Raw genomic sequence first — 16,176 nt, 5'->3', positions numbered from 1 at the left:
CACGTACATGTGTAATTGTTTCCTTATAATCACAGATTATTGAATTTTGTACTGACACTTCTGAACAGGAACCACCACCAGCTTAGCACTGATACCTGCATTATGAATATTATCACCTGCTTTAAATGCATGCTAGCAATGAAGCAGCAAAAAGTAACATACTGGAAACAGATTAAAATATATTTAAAAGAAAATCCTAGTCAAAATCCTCTTCAAGCAAATCTATGAACTGGGCCACATGAGTCCTAAAATCTGAGGAGATCTGGACAATTCAGATCTTGTCTCTCAGTTCAGACCTATCTCTAGTTATGCCTGGTTTTCTAATTGTTTCTCAAGTAAACTACTTCATGGCTAAATAAGAATGCATATTTTATATCTGACTCGAGGAAATGGCCTCTGAATACAAAATTTCATATGGGATGGATTCATAAAACATTTCAGGATCCAAAACATTTTGTCAATGTATATATTACATAAGTCTGATTACTGCCATTTTGACATCTGTGAGAACTTAAAATGTACAAAAACTATTATTCAGTGGTTACTTAATATACTACAACACACATGGGCCTGGAAAGCATTATTTGCTGAGTATTCTACCTTTTTTTCAGTCTATTAGTAAAAAAGTTCACTCAAGCAACTTGCAGCCCAGACAACTGTAACAGGATACAGAGGCTTTTACCTTTATGTCAGAAGTTGGACTGAAGCCCAAGGCAGTGATGAAAACCACTGGATGGCTGTTTGCTAGGTTATGTGAAATGATTCATTAATCCCAGCCACACTCACTAATAGACACGTGTCGACATCATTAAAACACACCTATACTTGAATCCCTCGGGGCTTGATGAGGAAAGGAAAACTGTGCTGGGAAAATAGGACTCAAAACTGGGATGACTACACACTGATCAAAATTCAGAAGTCAAATTTGCAAGATCCATGTGAATGAAGCCAGCAGTCCTTTACCATCCCAACACAAAAGTGCCAAGGATCAAGCCATACATATCATCATTAAGTGTGGCTGGTTTTGTGTTCCTCCATTTATGATATTCTGGTTCTGCCAACCAATACTCTCCAAAGAAAGCAAAGAAACAAATCTAGAAATAGACCACTTGCACCATAAGCCAGGATTCTCCAAATAGTGACAGTGAAAGTCTTCACAGATTCTTGGGAGTTATTTGATGAAATACTTTCCTTGGAGTATTGCCAAGCTATGAAACCTACAATGACTTATAGGAAATACATTTCTAGATTTAGTGGCAATAAACCTTGTTTTTAGTTTTCAAATTATCCCTTGTGGATACTTAAATAAAGCAAAATAAGGAATTTGTTTTCCAGTATGAAATTACCCTTAATTCTGAAATTAAAATAATTCATTTGCACAAAATAAAATAAAATCACTTAAGAAAGTTAGGTTTAAATGTTTACATGGCTGCAATACATGTAGATGGTTTAAGGAACCCAGACAAAAGTTTTCCTCAGGGATCCTTTAAAATGTCATATTTTCGTTTCAGTTTGGCATAGAAAAATGTTCTAAGCCTTGAAAATTGTAATGGGACAGAAAAACGCCACATAATTATATCCATAATAGTTATGTGATATTCAGGCAGGGAAAAATTCTCTGCACACCTGGCTTTTTAAAGAAAAGCAATGTCCAGGAAAACAGTTTAAAAGGGATTTACCTGCATGTTTGCAAGGCATTCCTGCTATAAATAGAGACAATGTATTCTTAGTAGCTGGGTGTGGTGACAAGAAAGTGAAGATGACTCTCCATAGATCCAAAGGTGCAAAGTCAGAACTTTCTTTGAAGTTGTGCCCAGGCTGTTCCTACTACCCAGTTATATTTGGATACCTAGTAATTCACTCTAGAAAAGCAAATAAGAGTGTAGCTTTCTCACTTTCCTGTGTGCTGCTAACTGCATGAAAAGCCATGAGACAGCCATGCTAACCTTGAGGTCCAAGTGGGCTGAGGCAGATCTCTGCAGTGAAAAAGAAATGTGGCTGGATGTATGCACAGGGGCCAGAGAGGGATACAGTGCTTTGGGAGGTTCTCCTTTCTCCAACAAAAATTAGCAAGCATTCCTTGCATTTCTGTCTTCTGGAAGTGCACACCGGAAATGGGATGCGAGACAAAGCTCAAGCTGCTGACTTTCTTCTAAACTGTTTCTCCTAATGAATCTGCCTACGGATCATGCAGTCACTGTCTCTGTATCTGTCAGCTGATGGACAAAAATCTCCAGTCTCTTAACTGACAGCTCTCCTGGCTACTGCTTTAAAACAATGGGTGTGGGGGTAGTGCTATTAATAAATCAAGCCTTCACAGAGTTACTCTAAATGCAAGTAAGTACAAGAAATATGCCTCAGTCCTCAGCAGTTGCTGTAGGAAGAAAAGAATCTGCTAATGCATCTTCCAATCATACTTTATCTGCGTGGCAACTGTTGCTCTGGTAAACATCCTGAGTGAGCCGATACGGTGTCATCACTTATGATAAACCTCCTTGCTGCTGACATTAATATTAGTCTTTTTGTAATAGTCTCACCCAATAGGGAGCTAAAAGTTTTCAGACTGCAGCAGGATGTGGTACAGCTGCACAGCACCTCGGGGGAAAAGTTGCAGGCAGTGATATCATAGTCTGCAATTAGTTATCTGATATGCCCCCTCGAAATGATGAAAACATAATCAACATTGCCGATACCAGGAGAGCTCTAGGCTGTACAGTGAGCAGTCTAACCCCAAAGGATGAGTAACAAGGGCTGTGAGGAGAATCAGTTGGGATCAGTTCCATGCAACCCAGGTGAAGAAACACATGAAACAAAGCTGGAGAATAATAGCCGGAGTCTGATTTTCACTGTTAGACCGATTTAGTTATTTGGGATAAAAGCAGTTGACACACATACAGAGACTCAGCCGACAGATCCCCAGTCTGGAGCCCAGAGGACCTTACTCCTATTCACTGCTCTGTCACTTATCCAATCAAAGAAAGGAACCTCAGGAATCTTTTCAAAACCTCTGAAAGCCAGCCAGTTAAAACAAAGATAACATTACTCTGAGAGACATACCAAAGAAAGGAAGGCTACTCAGAATATGCCCCACAGTGTAGGAATGATCCGTAGAAGTCAAAGGGAAAGTTCTTATGCAAGCTTCTGATGATGGAACAGAATATTTTCACATCCACTACTCCCCTTGTTTTTCCCCTAATACAAGCATGACAGGGATCCCATAGTCTGTAACCAGATTGCCTAGGCCAGCAGGCAACTTCTCCTGGAATTTTTGGTGGCAAAATATTTCCATTTAATGGAGTCTTTGTGGGTCTACCCATGCATTTACTAGGGATTCAAGAATCTTGAGATTTATACTGAAAATTCTGACTAGCAAGTAACTTTACTAAGATGTATGCAGGTTATTCATACACTAAGCTACATGAGCAGTTAAATTTCTTTAATAATTCTTATAGTCTTAGTTATGAATCTTTTTGAACTGGTTTCGTAAAAAGGAACATTTAATAACTAGAGTTTGCAATAAGCATTAAGATGTACACAATGCTATTGCTATCACAAATATGGTGGGAATAGTGATATTTTTCCTATTAAAAAAAAAGTTTATTTAAATTTAACAATTCATGGCAGACAGTGAAGATTTTCTTGCTTGAGGGAAGAATGGGAAAGAAGCACTGGCAGTGGGGCCTTGATATTCTGTGACTTCAAATACTACATTAAATCCTACATATATTTAGGCAGTGGAGATACATAAAGGCAATACACTTTTGCATGCATGGAATCACCCTCAAACAGTGAAGCATCATTGTTTCCCAAAGACATTACTAATTAATAAAGCACCACAATATTTTTCCTCTCACCAAAGACATTACTTGAAGCAAAACTCATCAAGAGCACTAGACAAAGCATCCATCCAGGACATAAGAGTACAGGCTAGGAGAAAAACTCATTGAGAGCAGTCCTGATGAGAAAAACTTGGGATTTGTCATGGATGAAAAGCTGGACACGAGCCATCTGTGTATGCTCCCAGCCCAAAAAGCCAACAGCATCCTGAGCTGCATGCAAGGGAACGTGGCCAGCAGGGCAAAGAAGTGATTCTTTCCCTCTACTCTGCCCTTGTAAAACTCCACCTGGAGTGCTGCATCCAGCTCTGGAGTCCCCAGCATAAGGACATGGACCTTTCAGAGCAAGTCCAGATGAGGGTCATTAAAATGACTGGAGGGCTGGAGCACATCTCCTACTAAGAGAGGCTGAGAGAGCTGGGACTCCTCAACCTAGAGAAAAGAAGGCACTGAGGAGGCTTCACTATGGCCTTGCAGTACTTAAAGGGTGTTTTTAAAAAGAGGGAGAATTTTTGTACAGGCAGATGGCAATAGAACAAGGGGGAATAGTTTTAAACTAAAAGAGAAAAGATTCAGATTTGATGTTAGGAACAAGTTCCTTATTGTGAGGGTAGGAGGCACTGGAACAGGTTGCCCAGAGAAGCTCCACCCCTGGGAGCATTCAAGACCAGGTTAGATGGAGCCCTGAGCAACCTCATTTAGAGGGTGGCATCTCTGTCCATGGCAGGGGTTGGAACGAGGTAATCCCTAAAGTCCCTTCCAACCCAAGCCATACTGTGATTCTGTGATGTCTTAGGAACAGCCGAAGTAGGTGATGCAGTGAGAAACAACTTTTCCAGGTGATTTGCTACCAATCGCTGTGCATAGATCCTCTTGTCTTCCCTAAACAGCCCAAAAACATGTCTTAGAAACACCTTGCTATAACAAACTGCTGAATGACCTGACTCATAGAACTACTTTCTCTGGAAGGGTGGGAGACATCGGGCTATTTCCCAATATAGAAATCAATTCAAGATACCAAAACCAGTAAGTTAAAAAGTAAAAGATAAATTTCAATTAGTCATGTTGCCATGACTATCACTGTGGATATATTTGTATCACATCAGGGGTGGAAAAAAGGTGTCAATACATTGCCTTGCAATTCCTGTGAGTCAACATTGATGTGATTGTGACTGTGTTGATTAAATGGCATGACCTGACCACTATGAGTAATAAAGTCAGACAGAAGACTTATACTATTAAGAAATTCAGTGTAGGTCTACAAAAAAGGGGTTGTATTGATGCCTTTAGAGGCTACCTAGAGCAGAGGCTAGACAGTGTTAAAGGAATAAGGTATTTAAAGGAATAAAGTAGGTATCCTTCAAAGGATACACCTTGGGCACTACAAGAGCCCATCTGTGGCTACACCCAAGACAGACAATGGGTCACGAGTTTTTGCACTTCTATAGGTTTTGGTCCATTTACATATTGGAGTTAATTGTCCAATTACTGCTTCAGGTTATGAAGTTCCATCCTTCCAGACTGCTCTCCTCAGTTCACTGCTATTTATGCTTTTGGGGCCTGAAGCTGTAATGGTGTCCTTGGCTCTCCTTGGAAAACAGATTATTTTGTCTGACAAAACTGTCAGAAGAACTTGCTAACACTTCATATGAAGTTGAGAGTTATAAAGTAATGCAGTACAGAATCTGCAAAACATGAAAGCTAAAACTTAAGGCATCAGTATGGGTGATTCAAAAATTAGGAAAACACTTACTCTTACTCATAAGGGGTATTTTCTCACACATACTGCTTGGCAGAAGGAAGGATTGCACAACCAGACTCAGTGATGGATTGCCAAACAGTAACTGAAGAGAGTTTCCTATTTTTACGGTAACAGTTTTCAGAGAATGCTCTGGTCCTCTATGTTCTTGTTCACTTCCTATCCAGTAGAATAATATTTGCACAAGAACGTTTTTCTTACAATTAATCATAATGCTTCTTTCATCTGAAATCGCCCTGTATGTGAAATGACAGCTGCTTTCTGAAACTGAGGCAAGAGAGGCACTGATCTTGTTGATGGGACAAGGGGCTGGGGCTTTGGAGAAGATGTTCTATTTACAGCTATATTTCTGTCTCTCTGTTGTCCTGCCTGTGAGGTAGGGATAAAAACACTGACTTCCCATGGGCTACAAAAATCACAAATCAGTATTTTCTGCAGGCAGCATGTTTGTCAGTTCACTTCTTTCTCATTAGTTGGGAATATTATTTCTCTGTTAAATACCACTATACCTAGACTTCAAATTCGAAGTTCTAGGGTAATTTACATACATCCAGCCTGACTCCAGCTCTGCTGAAGGTGTTGATGGAATCCACCAAATAAGGTAACTCCCTCTTGACCAAATGTTGTAATATTTACGTAAACTCTGCACAATGGAAGGAAAAAAAAAGAACTAAATTTCAACAGAGACACCATCTACTTCCGAAGTGATATGGAATACATCTCAGACATGTGCTGGTGTTGAAATGTTTGAATGTTTAAGGTACTGTAGGACATACTGAGGAGAGACCACTTATTTTTGTGACTAATGTCTACCTTGAGCTTTGAAGATGTGGATGTGTATTAAGTAAACGTTATCAATAAATACTTTTGTAGGTTATTAATGAATATAAACCTTGCTGGGCCCAAGACTCTCAGTGCTGTGGCTATGTTTTAAGGAGCTTATGATAACACAGAAGCAATTGAAGCAAATAACACTGTTTATATTTTATTTTGAAGGGTATCCTAGTCAGGCATAGAGAGCTTTTTTTAAGTTTTTCCTCCTTTTCTCAGCAAAAGAAGTTAATTAAAGAGTTTATTCATTTGCAAAAATTTTGGATAGAAATTCTACTGTTCTTTAAGGGCACTGTAGAAACATCTTACCAGTCTTGCACTATTCTTTAAGCAATATATTATTTATACTGCACCAATGTACAATAGTTAGGGTCCCCACTGGCATATATATAAGTAATAGGAGTTGTTACAAAATATAAAAGAAGAAGAAAAATTATCTCCAGCTCCAGAAAGAAACACAAAATACCTGTTATATGTACTACCTAAATTAAAATAAGCTCCCATCAAAGCATTACCAGAAAGCAAATTCAGATTTAGTCATTGGTCTTAACAATCTCCTACTCACAGAATATGTCTCCTCCTGGAAAACTGGACAACTGGGCTTTTTCTAATCCACATAAACACACAGAGACAAATAACACTGTCTAGTGTATATGCCTAGAGATGCCCTTGAAAATCACCTCAAAAACTGTGCTGATCTTGCTCTTCCATGATGCTATAAGATTGCCCCAGCTTCGCTGTTTAAAAAAAACAAACAGAAATTGCTGTTCTCTGTCCAATGAGAGCACAAACAATATCACTATTGGATTATGTGTGAGACTTGGCAGGTCAAGAGTATGTTGAGAAAATAAAACAAAACTACTCTCTTCCCACCTAAAAAGCATCCAGGAAATTAAGCCATAAGAATAAAAGGAGAAAAAAAAGGAAAAAGATAGTGAATAGAACTGATCTTGTAGAAATATCACTAGACACAAAAATCATCACAGACACTCTTAGAAGCGCTCTGTAATATTTTATACCACAACAGGGAGCAAATGGATCCAGGGTTTTACTGAGGCAAGCCATAAATGCAGGAAAGAAACTTTTCTCTAGGCAGTCACCATGGGAATGTGTCTCACATGCTCAAAATGTCTGGCATTTACTGGTTTTAATACAAGAATTGTCAAGGGGATAAATGCTTCTCTAAAACCTTAGCTGTGCCCACTCAGTGGTGAACTGGAACCACCAAGTATCTCTTCTCAGTAGGCTATAAAATGATTTGGTTACACTGTGGAAAAGAGGAGTTTAAAAGTTTAGAGCTCAATACCCAGTCTCAAGGAGGACATTTTTATTTTCTGTGCTAGGAGAGACTGTGCTCCTCACAAGACAAAGTTTACTCTGACTAGTGCAATGGAAGAGTGGTATTTTGTTAATACCAAGCTTCCAAAGTCACTGCACACTCCAGCCCTACAGCCTTTGCCAGAGCATCAAGTTTAAGTAGCAATACCTCCAAAATCTCAATAGGACAGTTGATATTTATCACTAGGAAGGATTGCTTCAAACACGAGCAAAACTTGACTAAATTTAGTCAAGTTTTAAATTGTTTTAAATTTAAATTAAACTTCAGCTAAGTATTAAATAAATTTTCAAGTTCTTGAACCTAAAGAAGTGTTCATTCTGACAGTAGGGCAAAAGATGTAAGTCAGTTCTCACTTGGCAAACAGCTTCAAACATCACTAATCATAAAAAGATAAGCATGGAATAAGAATTCTTTAAGGAAACTCTACTTTGCATTTGCTGTTGTCTAACAGGAAACAATTGCTATTGAACTCTAAAAAGCTGCCAGTCCTTAGTGCATATATAGATAGCAAACACACAAGTAAACAGGATAAAACTGTCAGAGCAATATAGTTTTATCTGATTTTTACAGCACTGCTACTGGTGAAATTGATTAAAACAAAATACGTATTATTTCACTTCCATGTTCTAAGGGTTCCTATACGTCAAATTCATATATAAACAACATACAGGAACAGAGAACAAAGCCCTACATTCATAAATATGAAGACTCATTAGCAAAAGAAGCTTTTTTTCTACATTTACACACCTGTGTAAATGAGGGAAAAGGGAAAGGATGTGTAAATAATGAAGGACACCTAATCAAGCAGGAGGAGGAAAAATAAGGAAGTGAGTGAAAGATGCGTTCAGGCCGCACCCTCAGTGTCTCTATTATGAATGGATCATGTTTCCTTATAATTGGCAAACACTACTTTCCCTTGAACCTGCCTGGTTAACTACCCCATCTTCCTTGCGCAGAAGCTTTATCCAGAGCACCAGGACGGAGCTGGGAAGACCTGGCTGTCCCTAGCAGTGACATACTGTGTCACTCCCTCACCTCCTCATTCCGAGCTAGGGACACTGTCTCAGAGATGCGAGCTGGCCGATGACAAAGAGCAGGTAAAGCTGCCATGAGAGCCAGCCCTGCTGCTCGGCTGAGCTGCTGCATTTGCACGCTGCAGGAGGAGCACAGGCAGCCTGTTCGGCCCGGTGTGTGTGGGCATGTGGGCTCAGAGCTTGGCCTGCGCGCAGCCGCAGCCTCGCTGCCCTGGCACGCACCATCCATCCCTCGCTGATACACCTCCCAAGCCGTGCTCCCAAGGAGAGGCTGCCAGCTCCAGGTGCTGCTCAGCTTCTACACCCCACTTTGGCCATGTGGGCATGTGGGCTCAGAGCTTGGCCTGCATGTGGGCTCAGAGCTTGGCCTGCGCGCAGCCGCAGCCTCTCTGCCCTGGCACACACCATCCATCCCTCGCTGATACACCTCCCAAGCCGTGCTCCCAAGGAGAGGCTGCCAGCTCCAGGTGCTGCTCAGCTTTTACACCCCAGTTTGGCCAGCAGCCTGCTTGCTGCCTGGGCACTGCCCCACATCTGCTCACGGGGGTCTGGGTGCCCACAGAACGTCCACTGAGCTCCAGCTAACCTCTCACTTCTCTATGGGAAACCTGCAAGGAACTATTCATTACAGCTACCCACACACACCACACCCTGCTTCTTTACAGACACCTATCCATTAACAAAAATAACAATAAAAAAGCCCCCTAGGGAAATGTACTTCTGAGAACCTGTTTTGCTAACATGCTGTCACTGTGAGACATACATAATTAACAAAAGCTATGCCATGGCAGGTTTTTTTTTTACTATTACACGTTCTGTCAGAGGCAGCATCTCATTTACGAAAGCAGGTATTTGGTAAAACATTAATTGTGAAGTTGAGGATTGCAGGCTAATGCCCTTTTCCTAGGCAGCTGACAGTATGTACCCTGGCAATCTCTTTTACAACCCTCTTACACTGCTTTTGGAACAGTATCATTAGCAGAGAGATGAAGTTTTAACACAGCTGCTGCATGTCTGGCTTTTTTTTTTTTTTTTTTTAAGACACAACACAGTCTCTTAAGAGTTTCCAGCTACTAAACTATATCAATCATCAGTAGAAAAGAGAAAAAAAAAGTGAAGCAAAGTATATTTCAAACTCCAAATGTAAATAAAATTCGGGTCTTCTCTGCAATTTTTGCTTTGAATTAGCATACCCTGCTTATGCTTTCATGTTTTTAACGGATAAAATTGTAGATTATTCTCCAATTCCTTTTAGGGTTTTTTGGTTTTTTTTCTTGTTTGGGGTTTCACAATATGAGAATTGAAGGTTATTGTACCAAAATAAGACAGCTGCATTATATAAAGTTGCCAGTGTTGTCGTGTAGAGGAACTGGAAAGTCCCAAAGCCATTGCTTACAAAAGAAAGTTCAATTACGTTCCTAATTGAAAGCACAGACTCAAAAAATGACTGCAGGTTTCGTTAGGCAGGAAACAGTCACGGAGGTTTGAACTTTAAATTGCAATTAGCTGAACTTTCTGTCTGACTGGAAAGATTCTCCAAGGAAAACCCCTCTTTTCCTCAGCTGCCACTTCACATTTCTGCCTGCAGACTCATTCATAGCATGAGCTGCTCTGCCGTCCTTGGGCGGGGGCAGCTCCGCAGCCGCGGCAAGGGAGGGAAATCACAGCCAGCTGCTACTGATATTGCTGCTGAGCACTGGGGGAGGAAATGATAAACACACAGCACCGACACAGCCCTCCCTGCCACTGCTATTAGCAGCACCCAGCATGGCCACTGATGATTACAGTGCCTGATAGCTTTGAAATTATTATTGCCTCTCTGGGAGGGAGAGATGGCTGTCTGTTAAGAGATGATGGACTCCTGGAAAATGACCAGCAGCTACACCAAACTGGCTTTCTGCCCACAGATATCGTGGATAACACACAGAGAATGGTCCAAACCACCAGGTTTATCACACAGAAACCCTGACGGGTAAAGGCAAAGGACAAACTAGACTGTGGATGTGTTCTGCTTTCTAGCAAGTTGGAAGCTTCCATTTCTCTATTTTAAGAATTCAGTTTAATGCTGACAAATTGAATCATCATGCTCCCAGATGCCAGCTGATTCTAAAATATGGTGTGTTTTGGACACCATTAATTGTTCCAATGCAATGTTGCATTGTTTTCCAAGATTACTGTGATGGGTCATGTTTGTTTCACAATTATCCTCTCTGTGAAGTTATATTTCACAAATAACTGCATACATTTAGCCTTGGTCCTGGAAAACCCAACTTTATAGGCGAGTTTTGCAGAACTCCTTCCCTTGCTCTCTCACATAGTATTCTCTTTAAAATAAAAGACCAAACAGTGATATATGAAGGGGAGAATTATCGTCTTCCATATTGACTGTATTTTCAAACACTCACCCCTTAGTTCTGGAACAAAAATGTGATGCAAGAAGACCAGAAAGCAGATGGAGAAGCCTTTTGACAGCATTTGGAACATCAAAAACTTCTAAATTCCTTAACTGATTTACCCTCTTCTTATAAAGGAACTCTACATTGGTTTATCTCTGCTTCTGTACAATGTGTTTTACTACCAGTCAACTAAAGTCAGAACTAGTACTATCAAATATTATCACATCTTTTCAACAGGTATTTTAGGAGTAACGAGCTCATGCTTCTCTCTGGTGTTTATCTTGTTTATCTGTCTATCAGCATGTCGTGATGTCTCCGACTCCTGGCACATTCTTGATACAGTCAAACCTCATGCCTGTTCAGGGGATAGATGAATAACTGCAATATTCACGCTATCTTCAATTCAAGCCTATAAAAGTCATGGGAACTTTTCAGGAATGAAAGATACATCACATATGGATGAACATTTTGTTTAACCTTGGCTAAGGCTACCAGTGGTTTTAAAAGCATTTACTTTAAAAAGTTCTTCCTCAATTGTACGATGCTATCTGTCCTCATTAAGCCTTTCTCTGACTTCCTATTTTCAAGGTAATGGCTCTTCATTGTGGAGAACACCAGTACCTAAAGAATCTTCAAGCATTTCTCCAAAGACTGCAAAACAATCCCCTGCCACGCTTTCTTAGCTCTGTGTGTGCCAATGTTTCCAGGACAGCTCCAGAACCCTTCCACTAAACAATGATGGAAAGTTCAAGTGAACTCTTAATAAAGTCTAGTTACTTTGCAGCTTTGGGAAACTGCCAAGATACACACCATAAGGACTGAGTGAAAATAATCTAGCACAAAGAGCTTCTTCAAACTGCTTTATTTACAAATTTACAGGATAGATATGCAAACCAAGGGCCAGGCAGGTCTCTTCCTTTGTGACTGACCAGGAGCTGCAGGAGCCCTGTCTCAGAGCCTTACCTTGGAATGGGCTCTGGCAACCTCTCCAGAGCTAACACGCAAGCTCCTTCCTCCCACAGACAGACTCATTCTGCCTCTTTCCATTTCATCCTTACCACTACTACTTCTCTTCCAGTTTCTTCCAAATTTGGGGGTCAAAATTCTAGGACTTGCTTTGTGTTAATCAAGGAAAACTTTGAGGAAAATATTTCTACAAATACATGATGCTTGCATGAGAAAATCTCCTCTGAAAACATCATTAACCAAGATGACAGCATCTATATCCTCCAGGATCCAGACTCCTTAGACAAGCGATGTCAACACCAGGAGTGAGAAACGTATCAGTGACAGTATAGACACAACACCGCAGAATTCAGGATGAGTAAGTTTTTCAGCTTTCTCTGTATCTCATTTTTCCTTCTGAAATCAGATTAAGAGTAATTCCAGGTCCTCTTTTATTCCATAAAATTCTGTACTAAAAGAATTAAAATTCCAGTTCAGGAGTTTCCCAACAGCAATAGCCATCAGTCTATGATACATAGCAAAATCACCAGTAAAAAATAGAAAACAGCATCAACTGCTGTTTTGAAATCATTACTGACTACAAAGTCATGCTGGAATGTAATGTACACCAACTCAAATATACTGTAGCTATATTCTAATACCTTACTAAGCCAGTAAAGAAACTTCCATGGAGGGCATATGTGAAGTTTGACACACTTTTGGTAACCATGCCGAGGGCTCCATAATGGGGCTTTCTGTCTCACTGTGAAAACACATCACTCCCAGAGGCAGGGCAGACCCTGCCCTCTAGGACACTCCAGGCAGCTCACAGGAGTCAAAATCAGTCGAGCAGTTATAATATTTATACAGTGCACAGACGTGGACTGCCAAGGATTTAACACATCTTAGACATACCTTACTTGCCTGCAGTAGCCCTGTCCTTTCTCTTAAGGCTTTGTCTATATACCTGATCTTAGCAAGAGCATTTTGGTACAATGGGCACAGGATTTTAGACAGAAAAGCTACGAGACTGCTTCAGCTATCACAGAAGCACTGGGAACTTGTTCCCCCTGACACACCCATTCCCAGCCTGGCAGAGCTGCAACCATTAACAGAAGTATCCCCTGCTGCTCAAGCAAATGAGACACATATTTACCATACACACAGCCCTTGGGTGACAATGGCCATGAAAAATGCATTTTGTTAGACTCTGGGACCGATGAGTACAAAAACAATATAGAAGCACAACTGTTATTCCTAACCACAAAATGCCTCGAGGCAGTTGCAGTCACAGTGAGTCTGCTGAAAGTATGATCATTCCCCTAAAACATGGTTGAGCCTCCACCATGTAAAGTTTCAAAAGCTTTTTTTATTCACTTCGGACATAAATTACTTTTTTTTCTCTGTATTAACCTTAGATTCTTAAATACAAATATTTGAAGCAGATAAACAAGCTGCAGGAAGGTAAGTGATACACAACTGAACTTTGTCACTTCTAACCCCCTTTGTTCCAAAAGCTCATCAGTCAGCCCCAGAGAGACCTTAGAAAAGTCAGAAGGAAGCATGCTGGGCATAAAAACTCTCCAAATTTCAGCAGAGATCCCTGCAGTTTTTCTCCTGTTCAGCAAAGCTGTGCCCAAATGCAGTTTGTTTCAGCTGTTGGTTCAGCTGATGTAAACTCCAGAGTGCAGCTGTAAGCTGGGGGGTCTCACCCCCTTCCTTCCACCCCCTTTTCGCTGCAGTCTGGAGGGGAGCAGGGAGAGCAAACTGCGTTTGGAACAGCAGTCACATTGTCAAACTGAGCTTCACCAGAGCCATTCTGAATTCCCTAATGTACTTCTGTTCCTGTTTAAACTTCATTCTTTAATGTTCTGCAATTCACTTTTTACAGATTTGGAATTGCCCTTTACAAGCAATACACAGCCTTCCGTGATTGTACAGACCAGCACAAATGAGATTACACGTCTGAAACATCTCTGATAACACTTGAAAAATAAAAGTTGCAAGAAAGCTGTTCGCTGTCTAGCAGAAGCACACTTGCTGTCTGAAGCATTAACTTAACAATCATAAGCATTTTCATTCATAAAAATCTTACCTGTTTCTGCTAGACAGAGCTTCAGCAAACATAATCCAAAAACTGTCCATAAGGAGAAGTTGGCCATTGTTTTCTTGGAACTGTTTTGCAAAATCCAGAGATCCTTGGAAGCTGCAGAAAGAAGAACAGCCCCGACGCTTGTTAAGCCTGCAGTCAATGAGTCTGAAGTTTGCTGCACTTTTTATTCTGATTCAAAGGAACTGAAGTAATGACATAACTGGGAGGGGGAAGCTCCATCAAAAGTCACACCCATATTGCAACAAAAGTTACCCGGCAGCAGAAGAAGGGGGAGTGGAAGGAGAGCTAGGACTGACTAAGCAGGCACACTTGAGTTTTAAAGAGCCACTAAACCTTCTCTTCTTACACTAGTCTAGTCAAAAGTTATACTTAGTGTGCTTGTAGGAAAAATTGTGTAATCTCTCCTGAGTTCTCTCAGAAATGCACTGTTTGTTATAAGCTTTTCATCCTGCATTTTAAAATATCTTCATTATTGCAAACCAAGTGAACATAAAAGCACTAGAGTTTCTAAACCCTGGTAAAGCATCTGTAACAGCCTAGATATTTCCCAAAAATATTTTGCTTATTTGTTCCTATCTCACCATTTTCTCTTTGTGTGGTTCAGTTAAGAGCAAGTAAAATGCCTGCTCTGCAGTGAAGCTTTCTGCAATGTTTTTGCTCACTGCTGGAGGATAACATCATGCAGAAGGTAAGTCGAGGCTGTTCAGTTTCCCACAGCCCATTCTACTCTGCACAAGGTGCTCCAAGAAGAATAATAAATTAGCAAAAAGTAGTGAATAATTCCAGTGCCAGAAGTGAGTGATACTGAGGACTAAGGCTGATTCTTTATTCTGTTGATGGCATAAGGTACAGAAGGAATTTTTCCTCCTATTCCCAGTGCAGAAAGCAGAGAAACAGGATGAAAAGGTACGAGATCTTTGAGGTTCAGACAAGGTCTCAGTTCCTGAGGGACAGATGTTCATTGCAGTGTGTGGTTTTGTTTGGCTCTTCATGAAACCCCTGGTGAAAACCCCAAGGCCTCTGCAGATAAGCAAAAGGTTTGTCTCTTGTGTGCCTCGGAGATTTCCCGTGGTGTCTCCACGCACTGGCTTCTCTTTGGAGCTGGAGAATTGGAACAGTGGTTCCTGTGCCATGGCACGAGGGGCTGGTCAGGGATCACCAAAGCCAGCGCTTCTCACCTTTAACAACAGCCAGAAATGCCCTAATTCCAGTTTCCCTTGCCAAATCTGGAATGAATAGTCCTATATCAAGTTACCAGTTTGTCGATCTTCCCACTTGAAAGAAGTTTCTCATTAATTTAACCTCCGTTAGCACAAACAATGGAAAAGTACAGACAAGTCTCTCCAGCCACAGGCACAAGAAGGTCACACTAAGAGGTTTTCAGGACTTTGCCCTTTTTTTGCCTTTTGACTTAGAAATGGCTGGCTATCCTTTCCTCAACCAGACAAATTTTTAGCAACAGGTTCCAACAGGCTTTTCCTACAGGTCTAGACTATCTGATGGGACAAAGTTAAAGTAAAAATCTTTCCTTTACACATAGGGAATCTTTTTATTGTGAAGGTAGCAACTTTGAAATAATGGATAAAACACATTTTCTTTAGTAAATTGCTACTTTTTTTTTAAAGAAATTACTTTAAAAGCAATTAAAAAGCAATCTCCTATATACCTTATTGTCTAAAGTGGAAATTGAAATAATTCTGTAAAATCCTGTACATTTATAAATGTTTTGGCATCAAAATCCATGAATAAAGTTTAGTGGGATTTCAAAATGCTGGCACACAGTTAATGAATGCTTTAAACTTACTAAGTATATCTTGTTCTCCAATTGCTAAGTTACTTTGTAAAACTCACGTCCTATGGATTAAACAGAATAATTAAACATTTAAGTAAAATTCAGGAAATTTTGAGTCCTATTTTTGATTA

At 40.4% G+C, this 16,176-nt stretch overlaps 1 protein-coding gene across 14 annotated transcripts in view; it reads right to left on the bottom strand.

Annotated features, from left to right (window-relative positions):
- CD44 (CD44 molecule (IN blood group)) overlaps positions 1–14,453 on the bottom strand; it is a 52,535-nt gene extending 38,082 nt beyond the window's left edge. For 10 of the 14 annotated variants that reach the window (XM_063158776.1, XM_063158782.1, XM_063158786.1 and 7 more), the window contains exon 1: positions 14,236–14,452. In XM_063158776.1, the coding sequence (XP_063014846.1) occupies positions 14,236–14,302 (67 nt within the window). In that variant the 5' untranslated portion in view covers positions 14,303–14,452. Of the gene's footprint in view, positions 1–14,235 lie in introns of all 14 variants that reach the window. The other 4 variants (XM_063158787.1, XM_063158789.1, XM_063158788.1 and 1 more) reach the window with 2 other exon arrangements.
- Positions 14,454–16,176: the final 1,723 nt, after the last annotated feature.

This window comes from Melospiza melodia, chromosome 6 (genome assembly GCF_035770615.1).
Source record: "Melospiza melodia melodia isolate bMelMel2 chromosome 6, bMelMel2.pri, whole genome shotgun sequence".
In the NCBI taxonomy this organism is placed as follows: Eukaryota; Metazoa; Chordata; class Aves; order Passeriformes; family Passerellidae; genus Melospiza; species Melospiza melodia.
This window is presented reverse-complemented; position numbering and strand designations above follow the sequence as displayed.